The sequence below is a fragment of the Lolium rigidum genome, chromosome 2 (assembly GCF_022539505.1).
Source record: "Lolium rigidum isolate FL_2022 chromosome 2, APGP_CSIRO_Lrig_0.1, whole genome shotgun sequence".
Classification (NCBI taxonomy): Eukaryota; Viridiplantae; Streptophyta; class Magnoliopsida; order Poales; family Poaceae; genus Lolium; species Lolium rigidum.
Genome location: NC_061509.1, coordinates 95,924,515 through 95,943,964, shown reverse-complemented (window position 1 = coordinate 95,943,964; position 19,450 = coordinate 95,924,515). Strand labels below are relative to the sequence as shown.

General features: G+C 47.6%; 1 protein-coding gene across 2 annotated transcripts in view; it reads right to left on the bottom strand.

Moving 5' to 3' along the window:
- Positions 1-12,532, bottom strand: part of LOC124686947 (peroxidase P7-like) — a 33,206-nt gene extending 20,674 nt beyond the window's left edge. Inside the window, exons 1-3 of one of the 2 annotated variants that reach the window (XM_047220817.1) lie at positions 12,173-12,532; positions 11,874-12,068; positions 11,233-11,772 (exon numbers count right to left, since the gene is read on the bottom strand). In XM_047220817.1, coding sequence (XP_047076773.1) covers positions 11,233-11,772; positions 11,874-12,068; positions 12,173-12,418 — 981 coding nt within the window. In that variant the 5' untranslated portion in view covers positions 12,419-12,532. Of the gene's footprint in view, positions 1-10,965; positions 11,773-11,867; positions 12,069-12,172 lie in introns of those variants that run through there. The other variant, XM_047220818.1, reaches the window with a different exon arrangement.
- Positions 12,533-19,450: the final 6,918 nt, after the last annotated feature.

Sequence of the window (19,450 nt, the reverse complement as noted above, 5' to 3'; positions counted from 1 at the left end):
AGAAACACGACGATGAAGTGGATGATAACTTGTATGACGCAACGAGATCTCTCGATTGGTCTCTGTCGCCAATGCAACAGCTCTCAACCCTGCAAGATATTCGCAACTCCACACATCTCTACTACACCACTACCTCCGTCATTGATAAATGAAGATGAACCTGCTGTGAAGCTCAAGTCCGATGAAGTTCGGATTGGACCAATTACAAGAGCTCGTGCGAAGCTACTTAAACAACAGGTGAACTTGTTTCTAAACGATACTTTGATTGATGAGAACTTTATCCTGCCTAAGTCCTATTACTTATGTATCATCAGGTATCAAGAGGAGACGAGCATCGCACGAGGAGAGGAGCAGCTGGACATGAAGACGGACATCAAGATGGACGTGAAGCTGGACATGGAGTTGGACATGAAGATATCTCATGGACGCGCGAGGGAGGAGCGGGAGGAATGCGCGAGAGGAGAAGACGACGTCCAGGCCGGTCCAGCACCCGGTCCGACCGAACCCCTGACCGGCCAGCCCGGTCCACGAGCCCGGTTGACCGGTCGCCAACCGGCCGCCAACCGGATATGAAGCATCGTACCGGGCAACAACCGGAAAGTTGCGAAGTTTCCGGTTGCCGCCCGGTTGACCGGACCACGGACCGGCCCGCCCGGTCCACAGCCCGGTTGACCGGATTCCAGACCGGACCAGTCCGAGTCTGTCTCGACCAGATCTATTCTGGGTCGGTTATTCTTGTATCTTTTCGAACAGAACTCGTCCCGGACACCTATATAAGTGCCCTGGACGCCCCCCTAGCTGCTTCAGACCACGTTTAAGATAAACCCTAGTTCTTAGTTGTTTGCTCTAGCAAAACTATTGAATCCCTACACCATATTGCTTGATATTGTGTAGATCCTGAAAAAGTCTTGTGTGATCTGCTGTTCCATTGGGAATTAGACGGTTGCAACTTACCGCTTCGTGGTCGGCGGCTACGTGCGCAAGTGTGTGGAGTTGCGAATATCTTGCGGGGTTGAGAGCTGTTGCATTGGCGACAGGGACCAATCGAGAGATCTCGTTGCGTCATACAAGTTATCATCCACTTCATCGTCGTGTTTCTCCGCTGCCATCACCCCGTGATCATCATCACCACCATTGCTTACTGAGAAGATCGGGCCACCCCATATCAGTAGTGCGGCGCAACACCAGGGATTCCGGCGCCAACGTGGAACGTGCACAACACAATCAAAATACTTTGCCCCAACTTAACAGTGAGGTTGTCAATCTCACCGGCTTGCTTCGTAAACAAAGGATTAAACGTATGGTGTGGAGAATGATGTTTGCTTGCAAAGAACAACGAGAGAACAATGATTGCGGTAGGTTGTATTTCAGATGTAAAAGAATGGACCGGGGTCCACGGTTCACTAGTGGTGTCTCTCCAATAAGATAAATAGCATGTTGGGTGAACAAATTACAGTTGGGCAATTGACAAATAGAGAGGGCATAACAATGCGCATACATATCATGATGACTACTATGAGTTTTACTTAGGGCATTACGACAAAGAACATAGACCGCTATCCAGCATGCATCTATGCCTAAAAAGTCCACCTTCGGGTTAGCATCCGCACCCCTTCCAGTATTAAGTTGCAAACAACAGACAATTGCATTAAGTACTGTGCGTAATGTAAACAATACAAATAACCTTAGACAAAGCATTGATGTTTTATCCCTAGTGGCAACAGCACATCCACAACCTTAGAACTTTCTGTCACTATCTCAGATTCAATGGAGGCATGAACCCACTATCGAGCATAAATACCCCCTCTTGGAGTCACAAGTATCAACTTGGCCAGAGCCTCTACTAGCAACGGAGAGCATGCAAGATCATGAACAACACATATATGATAGATCGATAATCAACTTGAAATAGTATTCCATATTCATTGGATCCCAACAAACACAACATGTAGCATTACAAATAGATGATCTTGATCATGATAGGCAGCTCACAAGATCTAAACATGATAGCACAAGAGGAGAAGACAACCATCTAGCTACTGCTATGGACCCATAGTCCAAGGATGAACTACTCACGCATCAGTCCGGAGGCGGGCATGGTGATGTAGAGCCCTCCGGTGATGATTCCCCTCTCCGGCGGAGTGCGGAGGCGATCTTCAGAACCCCCGAGATGGGGTTGACGGCGGCGGCGTCCCGATAGCTTTTCTCGTATCGTGGCTCTCGGTCCTAGGGTTTTCGCGACGGAAGGATTATATAGGCGAAGGGGCGAGTCGGGGACGCTCGAGGGGCCCACCCCATATGGCGGCGCGGCCGGGGTGGGGCCGCGCCCCTATGGTGTGGCCGCCTCGTGTCCCCTCTCCGTCTCCTCTTCGGTGTTCGGAAGGCTCCGTGGAAAATAAGACCGTGGGCTTTTGTTTCGTCCAATTCCGAGAATATTTCCTGTGTAGGATTTCTGAAACTAAAAACAGCAGAAAACGGGACTGGCGCTTCGGCATCTTGTTAATAGGTTAGTGCCGGAAAATGCATCAAAATTATATAAAGTGTATATAAAATATGTGAGTATTGTCATAAAACTAGCATGGAACATAAGAAATTATAGATACGTTTGAGACGTATCAAGCATCCCCAAGCTTAGTTCCTACTCGCCCACGAGTAGGTAAATGATAACAAGGATAATTTCTGAAGTGACATGCTACTATCATAATCTTGATCAATACTATTGTAAAGCATATGAGATTAATGAAGTGATTCAAAACAATGGTAAAGATAATGACTAAACAACTGAATCATATAGCAAAGACTTTTCATGAATAGTACTTTCAAGACAAGCATCAAAAAGTCTTGCATAAGAGTTAACTCATAAAGCAATAGATTCTTAATAGAAGGTTTTGAAGCAACACAAAGGAAGATTTAAGTTTCAGCGAGTTGCTTTCAACTTTCAACATGTATATCTCATGGATAATTGTCAACACAAAGTAATATGATGAGTGCAAATAAGCAAGTATGTAAGAATCAATGCACACAGTTGACACAAGTGTTTGCTTCTAAGATAGAAAGAAGTAGGTAAACTGACTCAACATAAAGTAAAAGAAAGGCCCTTCGCAGAGGGAGCAGGGATTACTCATGTGTTAGAGCTTTTTATTTTGAAAACATGGAAACAATTTTGTCAACGGTAGTAATAATTCATATGTGTTATGCATAAAACCTCCTATAAGTTGCAAGCCTCATGCATCGAATACTAATAGTGCTCGCTCCTTGTCCTAATTAGCTCGGATTTCCATGGATTATCATTGCATTACATATGTTTCAACCAAGTGTCACAAAGGGGTACCTCTATGCCACCTGTACAAAGGTCCAAGGAGATAAATCGCATTTGATTTCTCGATTTTGATAGATCTCAACTTTAGGACATCCATACCGGGACAACATAGAAAACAGATAATGGACTCCTCTTTAATGCTTAAAGCATTCAACAACGAATAATATTCTCATAAGAGATTTGAGGATTAATGTCCAAGCTGAAACTTCCACCATGATACATGGCTTTGGTTGGCGGCCCAATGTTCTTCTCTAACAATATGCATACTCAAACCATTTAACTCATGGCAAATCTCCCTTACTTCGGACAAGACGAACATGCATAGCAACCGACATGATATTCAACAAAGGTGTAACGAGGTTGATGGCGTCCCCGAAACATGGTTACCGCTCAACAAGCAACTTATAAGAACTAAGATACATAAGCGACATATTCATTACCACAATAGTTTTTTAGGCTACTTTCCCATGAGCTATGTATTGCAAAGACAAGGAATGAAATTTTTAAAGGTAGCACGCAAGCAATTTACTTGGAATGGCAAAAAAAATACCACATAGTAGGTAGTCATGGTGGACACAAATGGCATAGGTTTTGGCTCAAGGTTTTGGATGCACGAGAAGCATTCCCTCTCAGTACAAGGCTTTGGCTAGCAAGGTTGTTTGAAGCAAACACAAGTATGAACCGGTACAGCAAAACTTACATAAGAACATATTGCAAGAACTATAAGACTCTACATTGTCTTCCTTGTTGTTCAAACACTTTTACTAGAAAATATTTAGACTTTAGAGAGATCAATCATGCAAACCAAATTTCAACAAGCTCTACGGTAGTTCTCCACTGATAGGTTTAAACCACATGATGCATGAGCTTAAACATGATCTACTTGAGAGCTCAAAACAATTGCCAAGTATCAAATTATTCAAGACAATATACCAATTACCACATGAAGCATTTTTTGTTTCCAACCAAATAGCAATAAATGAAGCGGCTTTCAACTTTCGCCATGAACATTAAAAGTAAAACTAAGAACACCAGTGTTCAATATGAAAAGGCGGAGCGTGTCTTTCTCCCACACAAGGAATGCTAGGATCCGAATTTATTCAAACATAAACAAAAACAAAAATATACAGACGCTCCAAGTAAAGCATATAAGATGTGACGGAATAAAAATATAGTTTCACTAGGGGTGACCTGATAAGTTGTTGATGAAGAAGGGGATGCCTTGGGCATCCCCAAGCTTAGATGCTTGAGTCTTCTTGAAATATGCAGGGATGGACCACGGGGGCATCCCCAAGCTTAGACTTTTCACTCTTCTTGATCATATTATATCATCCTCCTCTCTTGATCCTTGAAAACTTCCTTCACACCAAACTCAAAACAATCTCATTAGAGGGTTAGTGCATAATCAAAAATTCACATGTTCAGAGAGGACACAATCATTTCCAACACTTATGGACATTACCCAAGGCTACTTAAATTTAATGGAGCAAAAAATCCACTCAAACACAGTAAAGGAGGCAATGTGAAATAAAAGGCAGAATCTATCAAAACAGAACAGTCCGTAGAGACGAATTTTTTCGAGGCACTTAACATGCTCAGATGAATAAGCTCAAACTGAATGAAATTTGCGTACATATCTGAGGATTACTCATGAATTTTTGCAGATTTTTTAGATTCTCCTACAGTGATATCAACTCAAATTCGTGACAGCTAAAAATCTGTTTCTGCGCAGAAATCCAAATCTAGTATCAACTTTACTATCAAAGACTTTACTTGACACAATAATGCAATAAAGTAAAGATACAAATGTATTGCTACAGTAGTAACAAGCACCTTGACTCAAATATAAAACAAAAATTGCAGAAATAAAATAATGGGTTATCTCCCATAAGCGCCTTGCCGTGTGACCAGCACATAACTAGTCCAGATTGGCTTGCCCCGCGCGGATTTTGTCGGCGTCCCACAAACTGCACCTGGCTGTACCACCATGCCTCCACGGTCAACTACACCTCCTCGCCCCCCCACCCCGACCCCGAATGCACGCACAACATGGCACCATCTCTGCGCGTGAAGGAATGGCTGCCGGTGCGCCGCCCATCTTCGACGGTCGGCTACCACCACCGCCGCCACTGGCGGCAGCGGCGGCTAGGACAACACGTCTACAAGGTGGCCAGGGTTGTGGACCTCTGGAGTCGTCCACGCGGACGACCCGGGAGGAGCGTTTCGGAGCATAGTTGTTAGAGTATATTACGTTTAGTGATATTAGGTAGTTTATGATTGTAACCTAGATCTATCTCTACTAGGCTTTTTGCCCTCCAAGTCTTCTCTACTATATAAATAGCCCAAGAGGCTCAATGTAATCACCAATTACCGCATATCAATACAATCATATTCCGCAATCTATCATGGTATCAGACGCCTAGGTTTTCCGCACCTAGATGGCTCCCCCCACTCCGCCGCCGTCGCGTCCACTCTGGACCGCGGCCGAGGGCGCGCCGGCGCCGATCTATCTTCTTCCTCTACCTCTACTCTCCACCAAAATCCCCAACAAAATTCAAAGCCCCCACAACTTACCCTAGCCGACACGATCGCCGACGTTTCTTCGTTCGTCCCGATCGTCCTCGATCTCTCCAAGCATAACTTTTACCATTGGCGCCACCTTTTCCATGTTTATCTTGGTCGCTGCGGCCTCCGCGATCACATCAAACTTGCCTCGACACCTCAGCCCGCCAATCCATGCTGGGTCAAGGACGACCTCACCGTCCTCCAATGGATCTACACCAGGATCTCCACCGAGCTCTTCAACCTGGTCTCCACCAACGACGCCACGGCTGCCCAACTATGGGCTGCCCTTCAGCAGCTCTTTCAGGAAAACTCCGACTCGCGTGTCAACGCTCTTCACATCGAGCTCCGCACCAGCACTCAAGGTGACTCCCCCGTCACCGTCTTCTGCCAACGCATCAAGGCCATCGGTGACGAACTTCGGGAACTCGGTGATCACATCGACGACCGCACCCTCATCAACGCCCTTAATCCCGCTGCTGAAAACTGACCGAACTTTCGCCGAAGTGCGATCTATTTTGCAACTCGAAGCTCAGAATCAAGCTCGCAAGGCCGCGCGTCCTCCGCAGGTGTTTCACACGGCGCTTCGCTCGCCCCTACTGCCTACTCCTTCTACACCACCGATGGCCCCTCCTGGATGGCGTCCGAACCCCAACTACCGCGGCAAAAATCATGTATATCGGCCACCCGCTCCAGCGCCGACTCCTCCGCCGCGGGCACCTGCTCCTGCACCAGCTCCACCCGCGCCGACATTACCAGCGCCGCCACCGCCCTCCGCCATGGCCCCTTGGCCGCCACAGCATGACCCATGGACGGGTCTCGTTCAGGCCTGGCCGATGCCCTGGTCGGCCCCCTCTCCGTACGGCGCCGCACCGGCCAACACCGGGCACTGGAGTCCCGGCCTCCGCCCCTCCATCAGCGCACCCGGGCCTCTCGCACCTCGTCCTCCGCAGCAGGTCTACACCGCCCAGGCTTCACCGACTTACTTCACCGACTTACATGCTATCTCCGCTGCAATACATGGCTCCGCCGACATCGCTGCCCCATATGTACCACGATCCTCCGGCTCTTCAGTACATGCCTGTGTCTCCCGCTCCGTCAACCGCTCCACCAAGCTGGGACCAAGCCGCCTTCCTCGCTGCCATGAACAATTTCACACTCAACAACCATGAAGATACGGATTCGATTTTTGATTCTGGTCCTTCCTCGCATATGTCTTCAAACATGGATTTTCTGTCAGCTTGTTCCTCATCTCCCTTTTCTACCATCACCATTGGCGATGGATCCTATATTCCAATCTCATGCACTGGTCACTCTTATATCATTAATCCAAGCACAAATTTTAAAAATATACCAAATTTTATCCTTCGAAATATTTTAGTTGCTCCATCATTAATTAAAAATATGATTTCTGTTCGTCAATTCACCATTGACAATAATGTTTCCATAGAATTTGATCCCTTTGGTTTATCTGTGAAGGATCTGAAAACGGGGGCGGTCCTCGCTCGTTACAATAGTTTGGGCGATCTCTATCCTTTCCATGGCGCACCCACCTCCACACCTCAAGCCATGATTGCCTCCGTCGACCTATGGCATCGTCGTCTCGATCACCCCAATAAAACTACCGTGTCATCCATGCTGCAAGAGTTTAGCATCCCTAGTTCTAGTTCTTCTCATGATACCTCTATTTGTAATGCCTGTCAATGCGGCAAACACATTAGATTACCTTTTGGCACATCAACTACATCTAGTACTTTTCCATTTGAATTATTACATTGTGATTTATGGACCTCTCCCGTCCCAAGTGTTTCAGGGTTCAAATATTATCTTGTTATTTTAGATGATTACTCTCATTATGTTTGGACCTTCCCTCTTCGTGCCAAATCTGATGTTCACAAACTTTTCATTAATTTTAGGCAATATTTTCTAACTCACTTTGGTCTCCCAATTCGTTTCATCCAATGTGACAATGGAAAAGAATTTGATAATAACCAAAATCGAAATTTCTTTCTCTCCCAAGGCATCCTTTTTCGTTTTTCCTGTCCATACACATCTCCTCAAAACGGTAAGGCTGAGCGTTCTCTTCGTTCTATCAACGGCATCTTACGCACCCTACTAATCCAATCATCTCTTCCACCACGTTTTTGTGCAGAGGCTCTATGGACAGCCACATATCTTTTAAACATACGATCAACTAAAATATGTCCTCTTTATTCTCCCTTTCAATCTCTCTTTCTATCTCACCCCGATTATTCTGACTTGCGTGTTTCTGGCTGTCTATGTTTTCCTAACATCTCCTCTACCGCCGCCCATAAACTAGCTCCAAGATCTTTGCCATGCATATACTTAGGTCCATCCGATGATCACAAAGGATCGCGATGTTTTGATCCTTCCTCTGGTCGTGTTCTTATATCCCGTCATGTCACCTTCGATGAAAATACTTTCCCCTTTTCTGTCGTTTAGTCCCCACCGATCCCTAATTCTATTTCACCGTCACCTACCCCCATGGTGCGTCATATTTTTCGTGCCTACCGAAACTCCCGCCGTGGTAGCCGAGACCCCTGCCGCGGAAGCACCACCTCCTGCCGAGAGCCCGCAGCAGCCTGCCGTGAGCCCGCGGCACCCCGCCGCGTCACCTTCTCCTGCCACGGAAGACTCTCATGTCACCACGTCCTCTAACTCAGTCTCTCCCACGTCCACTACATCTTCTTCTCCAGCAACTAATCCACTTCTGTTCCCATACCTGTCCCTACCAATGATCATGTCATGTGTACTCGTGGTAAAAAGGGTTTTCATATTCCCCGACGTTTTCTCAATCTCTCAGCTACTCCATCGATCCCACCTATACCGAGATCCTACAAACGTGCTCTCCTTGATCCATTATGGCACTCGGCCATGAAAGATGAATTTGATGCTCTTATTCAAAATAATACATGGACTCTCCATCCGGTGCCAATATTGTCTCGGGGAAGTGGGTATTTCATCATAAGTATAACTCCGATGGGTCTTTGGCTCGCTACAAGGCTCGTTGGGTTTGCAGAGGTTTTTCTCAACAACAAGGAATTGATTTTGATGAAACCTTCTCCCATGTTGTCAAGCCAAGCACTATTCGCATCATCCTCAGTCTTGCAGTTTCTTCGTCTTGGCATATTCATCAACTTGATGTAAAAAATGCATTTCTTAATGGTACTCTCAATGAAACCGTTTATTGTCAACAACCATCTGGATTTGAAGATTCCTCTAATCCAAATCTTGTATGTCTTCTCAAGAAATCCCTCTATGGTCTTAAACAAGTTCCTCGTGCCTGGTTTCAACGATTTGCTACATTCATTCAAACTACTGGTTTTATCCCTTCTAAATCTGACACATCTCTCTTTATTTTCCAATCTTCCTCTCACACGGCATAGCTTCTTTTATACGTAGATGATATTGTTATTACAGCTTCATCTCGTTCTTTTCTTAAACATATCATCACTCTTCTTAACAAATAATTTTCTATGACTGATTTAGGATCACTTCATCATTTTCTTGGTGTCACTGCCACTAGAACATCTTCTACTCTTTTTCTTTCTCAACGACAATATATTATTGATCTCTTAAACCGAGCTGGCATGATTGACTGTCAACCCTGTCGTACACCGGCTGATGTTGGCACTAAACTCTCGGCTGACGGTGATCCTGTTCCAGATCCAACCTTATATCGTAGTCTCACTGGTGCTTTACAATATGCTACTCTCACTTGACCCGACATCTCTTATTCTGTTCAGCAAGCATGTCTATATATGCATGATCCTCGTTTACCTCATCTTTCTCATGTCAAAAAGATTCTTCGCTACTTAAAAGGAAATCTTAATCATGGCTTATTACTTAACTCATCTTTCCCAACAAGCTTGACAGTTTATTCTGATACAGACTGGGCAGGGTGTCTAGACACTCGACGATCCACATCTGGCTTTTGTGTTTATTTGGGTGATAATCTTGTTTCTTGGTCATCGAAAAGGCAGGTTATGGTATCTCGGTCTTCGGTTGAAGCGGAATACATGGCGGTTGCGCATGCTGTTGCTGAAGCAGTTTGGATTCGCCAACTACTTGTGGAACTACAGCACCCCATCGAGCACGCCACTATTGTCTACTGCGACAACATTTCAGCCGTCTATATGGCCTCTAATCTTGTGCAGCATCATCGTACCAAGCACATCGAGATCGACATTCACTTTGTTCGGAAAAAGGTTGCTCTTGGAGAAGTTCGTGTTCTGCATGTTCCAACAAGTGCACAATTTGCAGATATTTTTACCAAAGGACTCCATCCTACGTCCTTCGTCGACATACGCTCCAGTTATATTAGGTAGTTTATGATTGTAACCTAGATCTATCTGTACTAGCCTTCTTGCCCTCCAAGTCTTCTCTACTATATAAACAGTTCAAGAGGCTCAATGTAATCACCAATTACCGCATTTCAATACAATCATATTCCGCAATCTATCAATAGTAACAAGTGATGACAGGTTGGACCAACTTATCCAAAAAACGGTGTCCACAGAAACACAAAACTATGCGCTAATACACATCCGTCAAACAGAATCTTCATCGCCAAGGGCATATAATCATGGATGGACCAACAAGGATTGAACAAATTTAGTCGGCCATGTACCAATCAAAGAACGGCTATCTGCATATCCTGGCCCAGCTGGACAGCGCAGCGCACGCCTAAAACTAGAGACAATTCGGCCGCATTTGCTCGGTGGCAAGTCACTTTCCAGACGTTTCAGAGCCGTTCGTGAACCGCATCATGCTGGGCGTCGACGTATGCGTCCCGCCGGCATCAATCGGAAAATCTGTAGCAGGAATGCAGCACGAATGCCAGATAGAAGATGGTCACGGGTATGGCCAAGACGCCAACAACTGATTAGAAGGCCACAAGCGCGTACGCATATAGCAATGCTTTTTTTTCGAGTACAATCAACCCTGTGTTGAACACTAGGCTTTTCAGGTGCCCGATTCAGACATTCCAAAAGACTGTACAGTGAAGTTTCCTCCAAATATCGTAAAATCGAAAATGTCAAACTAATTGGACTAGCCGTGAATTGGTGCTCAAAGCTTAATTGCACCACGCAAATGATCACTAGTAGTGATGTAGTATGTGTATTGTCCATTTCCAAATTCATGAAGATGTGTCATGTCAGGCATGTTATGTTTTGCCAACAGTAAGGCTCTACAGCTTCAGGCGAGAATAATAATCAGTCAATCAATTCACTAATTGCTCGACACGTTTCTATTCACTGTTATGTCCATTTCAACGAATTGACAAGTGACGATCTTCTATACACGTAGTAATGAAATCATGAATTCACCTTCCTGCAGTCGATCCTGATCTCCCCGCTGGCCGCCGTCAGCGTGCCGACGTTCCCGAGCCTGATCATGGACGCTGCGAAGTCGGCGGAGAAGGCGGCCGGGTTTGTGCCGTATAGGCGCACCAGCGAGTCGACCTGGCCGTTGTTGAAGAGCTCCTGGTCGGAGCGCATGAGGCCGGCGCCGGTCATGAGTCCCCGGTAGTAGCCGTTGTCGAACTCGTTGGGGGTGACCGAGTCGAGCGGCGCGAGGCTGGCGTCGCCCCCCGAGGACGGGCACGCCTGGCGCTGCTGCGACGCGAACGCCGGGCTCACGTTGGCGTCGCAGTAGACGTGCGTGCGGAAGTGGACGCAGCGCGCCATGCCCACCGTGTGCGCACCCGAGAGCGCGGTGAGGTCGCGCGGCGTCAGGCCCTTGGCGGCGAAAGCGGCCACGAGGCCGGCGAGGTCGGAGTCTGGGCCGGGCAGCTTCGCCGCGTCGGCCGGGTTGGGGACCGTCGCGTCCCGCCGGCCGAGCGGCACCGCCCAGCTGGGCCCGCCGAGCTGCACGCACGCACGAGTGTTGAGCGGTGAGCGTTACGCGTGGGAGAAGTTGCTAGTAGCTAGGTAGCGGGAGAGCGGTGGCGGGGAGAGGGTTGGCTGACCAGGTTGACGCTGTCGCGCGTGGCGAGGGCGAGGATGTCGGCGCAGGAGACGACGCCGGGGCAGGCGGCCTCGACCTGCGTCTTGATGTTGTCGATGACGTCGAAGCCGAAGGTGGAGCCGCCGGCGTTGGGGCCGGCGCCCTTCTCGCCGGGCGTGGTGGGCGTGTCGTCGAGCAGCAGCGAGGCGTCGCAGCCCTGGGAAGTGGAAGGAATCGGTCCAGTTCAAAAGGGGGGGAATAATATGAATGATTAATCCAGAATCGATGCGACGATTGATTATGATTGTGTGGCGTACGTACGCTGACGAAGCAGTCGTGGAAGAAGAGGCGGAGGATGGCGGCGCCGCTGCGCGTGTCGTTGAGGACGGCCTGAGACATGACCTGCCGGACGACGCCGTGCACGGTGGGGCAGCTGGACGAGTAGAACCCCGCCGAGAGCTGCGCGTCGGCGCCGCGGGCGAGCGCGTGAAGCAGCACCGCTACGGCCGCTGCCGCCGCCAGGAGGAAGGGCCGTCTGGGCCTCCCGACGGAGGGGAAGGCGGCCATGGCTTGGCAACCGGAGAAAGGAGAAGCTGGGACTGATCCAGGACCAGGACGCAAATCCGATCGGTTTACCTTACCACCAGTGGACTCTCAAGTCTCAAGTGGGGACACTGCCATAGTTAGTGGCACGTACTACCTCAGGTCGGATTTAATTGACGTGTGATCTCGTCTAACTCTCGCGTGCTCGCCTCTACCTCCCGCGTCGATTAAAATCGACCGGAGGGAGTACGTAGCTGCACCCAATTTACTTGTATTTTATTGTGGCCGTTTGTAACCGAGTTTCGTGGGAGCGTGGGACGGAATCTCGACCGACTCGGCGACTCCATCTCCATCCAGCAGGCTCGGCATCCGCCGTTCCGCCTTAATGCGGTGCTAGGCCGAGTTGTCCGCATGAAACAATCACTTTTCAAACTAAATATTAATTTTGGTATACTTCTTCCAGAAACTCAATTCGGCTCCCGGGTGCGGATGATCCCTCTACCATAAAAACATATTTTCATGTGTTAAAAAATTTTGGCAAAAAAATTTACATGTACATCTCCTTAATATATGTGTATTCGTCAAGTTTCACGAAAAAAATGATATTTTTTGTAGTCTAAGCGAAAAAGAGAAAATTTATCTTGTGATAAGTCTTTGTTTCAGCACCGAATTTTGTCGTTTTTACACACGCCACATGACATGTCGATTTTTCATGAAACGACTTTATCAGCGCGTAGCATGTGAAGATATACGTGCGAAATTTTTGTTTCAATCTTTTTGACATTTTAAAATATGTCTATGATGCATTTTAAAATGAAGGGAGTATATACTCTCATGTGCCAAAACATCATTCCCTCTTCTTCTTCCCTCTGAAAATACAATGCTACTTTTTTATTCGAGGCAAACTTTGATTAATAATTTAGTCAACTAAATATGAGTTACATTCATCTAAAGAAAAAATTCTATTTTAAACAATGAATTCATAGATGTTCGTCGAAATGAACCCTAAATTTCAAATTCCGGTCGTTTGTACCTTTAATTGGTGAATCCCGGTCGAAATTGAACCCTGGACCAGTTTTCCATGGAATAAAAGAAAATCTCAAATCATTTCTCTCATCGTCAGCTGGCTGGCCATGCCCCAAACCCGCAATTCTCCCCTGCTTTTGGGATGGCCGGCCCCGCCCCAATCTGTGGACTCTACCCTAGCACGGGGATGAACTGAGACGGGTCCGCGGGTGACTTCTACACTAGGCGCGCGTGGTGGCAAGGCTAGGTGGGGGGCGCGCCACTTGTGCCGAGGATGAGGTCCAGCGCGGGGAGGAGAGCTCCGACGACGTGGCCATGAAGGATCGATTTGGGGTGAAGGAAAAATAATAATTGGGTGAAGTATATAGACATGATAGCTGGGACCACTGTCAGTGAGAGTAGCCTATAATCCCGGCCGGGATAGTTGTGTTCCGGTATACCAAACAACTTCAGGGTTCGATTTGGATCGGGATTCTCAAGTTCAGGGTACAAATGACATGGATTTGAAGTTAAGGGTTCATTTCAGTGAACCTCTATGAATTCAGAGTTTAAATTAGACCTTTTCCTTCGTCCAATTATAGATGATCGGATGCACATTTTAAAGAGCTTTTTGATGAAATACTTTTGAATGACTTATAACTTATAATTGATTAACTAAATTACCAGTCAAAATTTGACACAGTAAATGTAGTGGCTTTGTATTCTTGAATGGAGGGAGTATCAGTTTATAATAAGAATCTATCGCATTTTTTCGAAGTTGTCTAAAAAACACTAAATGTACATTGATCTAAAATTGACACGAAAATTGATAGGTGGATCCAGTGCCACTTTGTTGGCGTGCAACGGGATGCACTTATCGGTGAAAGTGCATGGAGCCTCCATGTGTGGTTTTGATAACTAATGACAATCCCTATGGACGAAGGTTTGCATTAAGTTATATTTGTAGAAGTTGTCCATAGGCAATGCTTGAACCATATGTTGGCTTCAAGATTGCAATAAGAAGCAAATGAAGAAGATCAAGTGTCAAGTATGTCTTGAAGATGAAGTGAGCCCTCAAGTTTAACTTCAAAACATCAACGATGAAGAATGAAGAAATGAAGTACAAGTTCAAGATGAGCCATCTCGAAGAGATCATTTGCTTGAATCTTGCCATCGATATGGTGATCAAGGATATGTGAAGATGCACCGAAGAAGAAGCTCTCCCATGGTAGATTATGGGAAAGAATCCACAAGACTTGGTCAAGCAAGCACAATCAAGAAATGCATTCCATCTTGTTGCGGTCAAGATCGTCATCATCGAGCTCAAGTAGAATGCGCAAGATTAAGGTTTGCTCTTGATAGGGTTTCTTCCTTACCGGTCTTGTGTTTTAGTTGGAAGACTGGTTTATAGGTTAGTTTCCGTACTATCAAGACCGCTCTCGAGTAAGTAACTCGATCATACCATTTGGAGAGAGCTCAAACATATGCATCCTTGCATCATCTTTATTGGTTTTTAATTGGATCTTATCCATGTGGTGTTTTAGAGTTTGTGGTTATTTCCATGACAAGCTATAGTTCATCTAAAACGGATTTCGCATAGATCACTTGTTGCGTTTTCGAGTTTGGTGATTTTCTCGGTTTCTCTTTGTTGAGGTGTTGCACCTCTAAAATTAATAGAAAATTGTTCCCCACTAGTTTCCATATTTCCAATAAAATTGGTTTCACCCCCCACTAGTTTCTCACGTTTTTGGGGTAGCTCTTGTCTTCCTCTTTCCAACAAAATTGGTTTCACTCAATTCTGAGCTACCAATCTTAAGATATTGATTTTATAAGATTGCCAGGCCAGATAATCCGGGGATGGATATTTGCAAATATCCGGCCCCTGAAAAACGGCTAAAGACTAAGCGGCCGAGCCCCCTGTACCCCCCCCCCCCCCGATATTTGGCTGGATATTTTGCTTGGCACCGGATAATCCGGGGGGAGGGGGATATCCGGCCCTTACTTAGGCCGGATTATCCGACCCCTGATATTCCCCAACGCGATTTTCTGGGGGTTAGAAATACCCCCTTCTTCCTCCTTGGGTTGTTTCTTCTCTCATTCTCTCTCTCTCTCTCCTCCATTGTTGATATTCAGAAGCTTGCTCTATGTTTCAATCCCTCCATGATTCTTGACCCTACTTGAGGGAAAAGAGAGAGGAGATCTTGATCTACTTTTCTACCAATCAAATCCCTCTCTTTGTGAGTGGAATCCTCTAGATCTTAATCTTGGAGTTCTTTGTGAATTTCCTTTGTTCTTCCTTTCTTATCCCCCCACAAGGTTTCTAGCTTTGGTGGAATTTGGAAGTGAAAGATTTGCCATTGCATTTGGTGCATCGGTTTGAGTTCTCCACGGTGATTCGTGGAAATGAAAGCAAGAAAGTTGTTAATCTTGGGTTCTTGGAACCCTAGACGGATTTGAGGCCTTTGTGGCGATTTCTTGAGAACCTCCAATTAAGTTGTGGATGTGTGCCCCAAGTTTTGTGTAAGGCCCGGTTTCCGCCTCGAAGGAAATCCCTTAGTGGAACCATGACCTAGGCCTTTGTGGCAAGGGTCACCGAAGAAAAAGGTGAGGCGCCTTCGTGGCGCTTGGTGTGTGGTGTGACTATTGCATCTTGGAGTGCGTCCTTTATGGCGTTGGTGTGCATCGAGCAACCACACCTCAAGGTGAGGCCATTTGTGGCGTTTGGGAGCACTAAGGCACCACACCTCTCCAACGGAGATTAGCACTCGCAAGAGTGTGAACTTCGGGATAAATCATCGTCTCCTGCGTGGCAAGGTTATCTCTATATCCGAGCTCTTTACTTATGCACTTTACTTTGTGATAGCTATCGTGTTTGAAGTTATATATCTTGCTATCACATAGTTGCTTGTATTGCTTAGCATAAGTTGTTGGTGCACATAGGTGAACCATAATATATAGGTTTTGGGCTTGACAAAGTAAATGCTAGTTTTATTCCGCATTTGTTAAGCCCATCTCGTAGAAGTTTTAAACCGCTATTCACCCCCTCTAGGCGACATCCGTGTCCTTTCAATTGGCCCAAGTGAAAATAAATAAGTAAAAGGGTTTTTCCCTCTCCTCCCGTTGACTAGATGTGCCATTAGGGAGAACCCACTTCGCCTGAGGGGGAGGAGAGCTGGCACCCGGTGGGGCAGGCGCCTTGGGCGTGGCTGCCAACGCCAGCAGGAGGAAAACACGATCCGTAGCGAGTGGAGAGTGACTCCATCGTTGCCCCTCGTGTGTGTCACCCTGCTCCAACCGCACACCGCTAGCCTATTTCCACCAGCGACGTCCCCTGCTCGACACATGCATATCCTGCTTACCGAAGCTCATCGATGAGTGAGTGAAGGCAAGTCGCGAACGAAGCCATGGCCCTCTTCCAGTCCGGCACGGTGAGTATGGAGAGCAATGTGGACTTCCTTGTTGTAGCTGCCCCTTGACAAGATCGCCAATGGGAGACGGCTGGCCCAACCTTGTAGAGCACGACCTTTGCTGATCGAGGAGGACAGAAGATGGCGATTAGAAATGGTGGAACATTGCCGGCTATGAGAAAGACATAGTCGATTCCGACGATGCCGAGCATTCCAGGAACCGTGCTTTGGCTTAGAGGTAGAGGCTGACCAAACGAGTAAGAAGGTGTGTTCGGTTTTGCTTGGGGTAGTGCGTGAAAATGACTCCACAGAGGTGGTGGGTGGCCTCGGTCCGTCGCTGTAGGTGGCATGCGGTCTTGCTTCGTGGATGTCGCAGCAATGATAGTCTCAATGCGGGAGGATGGCGACAAGTTCACCGAGGAGGCGACGGCGAGTTCTCCGGAGCATCGGCGGTGACCACTGCCTCTAGGAGTCGTGCGTCAACAGGATGATGCGAGAGAGATTGGAACTTTTGAGATTTTTTACCTTTTTATTGATTAGTCTGACAAGTGGGTCCCTGTCCACGTCAGCAAGTTTGCCTTGATAGGTGGGCCTCATTGGTCGAAATATTTTCAATTTATTATCAATTCACGATTTAGTGTTTTATGAAATATCCTACTAAAAATGTGGTACTACTAGATTTTTTTGCCCAAAAAACTAAAAGGAAACCAAGATTAGCATTTATGCCAAAAAGTGGTGGTTTATGCTGGTAACAACTCCGATAGGGTCGGTACCAGAATTGGTGCAAACAGAGCACGCACACGGCACATGGTACAAGCCCATCAATGGCTCACTACTTCTGCAGCATAGGCCTAAAAAGTGCTCGTTCAAAAGAAAGACCTAAAAAGTGCACGTTGCGACTTGCCCGACTGTTGATGAACACAATGATTGCAGGTTGAACCAGATGGTTCGGGGTGAAATGCTAGCCGAGCTGTGTGTAGTGGGCCGAAGAGAAGGGACGAGAATAGCAATGCACCGAGCCACCGAACTACCCACCGGTTGGTTGGTGTACGGGGCGTGCAGGTGGATGGTGGCCTTCGGTCAAGAATGTGGTACAGATTTTTTTTCTCGTCGAGAATTTATACAGTACTAGGAAAAATTGCCCGTGCGGTTGCATCGGGATGAAAAAAATCTTATATGTGCATGTTTCCCTGACACTATGCTAGTACTTTGCGGCAGCAGCTGCCACTGTTAGATGTATATATTTGTCTATTGTAGTTTCTTCATATGTTAGGGGGCTTTCTGCATATGTGCACCTGTACATGTACTATATATTGTGGCCTTTGGCCCCCTGGTAATATAACAAGCATATTCACCTAACATGGTATCAGAGCAAAATTGATCTAGTTCCCGGCCGAGACGTTGCTTGTTCGTCCTTCGCCCCCCGTCCTCGATCTGGCCGGTCGCCAAAGCCTCGATCGTTTATCTCTGCTCGATCGATCTGCATCCCCACCCGACGCAGAGCTGCTCGTCGGTTGATCTCTCCTCCGCGCGATCGGTGAATCCGCACGACGCCCTCCGCCCGCTGTTCTGCTTCCGCCCGACGCCGTCTGCCCGCCGTTCTGCTTCCGCGTGCCCGGCCGATCCGCCCGCCGTTCCCTGCTCTCCAATCGGCCCGCTGCTGATTTCCCTGCTCCCTACGTATCCGTTGTTCTAGTTCACGGCCGATCCGCTGCTGATTTCCTTTCCCTGCCCCCGCTCCCTAGTCTGTGCCTCCCTGCTGCTCCCGTCCGGCGTCTCCCTGAGATCGATCTTGCTACTCTGTTGACTTCCGTCTGAAGCAAAAAAAAAAAAAAAAAAAAAAAAAAAAAAAAAAAAAAGCTATGTCTTCCGCTGATCCCGCCCCTTCTTTGGGCCCACCTTCGGTACTTGGTATTTGTCCGCTGTATCCGTGTATGACGGCTAGTCATTCTTCGTCGCCGTTTGCGGCCTCTTCCCGCGGCTCTGCCCGCGCTTCACCGACTCCGTCTATGTCGGCTCACCGCTCTATACCGAGTTTTGCGGCCTCTTCAAGCGGCTCTGCCCGCGCTTCGCCGACTTCGTCTACGTCGGCCCGCCGCTCTACATCGACTTTTGCGGCCTCTTCATGCGGCTCTGCCCGTGCTTCGCCGACTTCGTCTACGTCGGCCCGTCGCTCTACATCGACTTTTGCGGCCTCTTCCTGCGGTTATGGCCGCGCTTCGTCGACTCCGTCTGCGTTGGCCTGCCGCTCTACACCACCTTTCGCGGCCTCTTCACGTGGTTATGACCGCGCTTTGCCGAACCTGTCTTCATCGGCATGTTGCTCTCTGCCGCCCCCTTTGGTGGCCTCTGTGCGTGTGGCTGATAGCTCCTCGTTGGCACCTGATTGTACGTCGACCTCTCCAGTCGCGCCCCTCTCTGCGCATGAGATAGCGCAGCTTCACCGCCTCGCTTGATGCTTGGGATTCCGGTTACGTCGGCAGCCTCGCGGTCCGAGTCTCCGCCCTCGTCCTTATTGCACCTACTGTGGCAAGGTTGGCCACACTTCCTCCACCGTTGGACGCGGGATCCCGGTTTACGTCGGCAGTTCCAGGATCGTCGCGCAGGCTGGCTCTTCGGGATCTTCGCCGGCTTGCACTCTCCG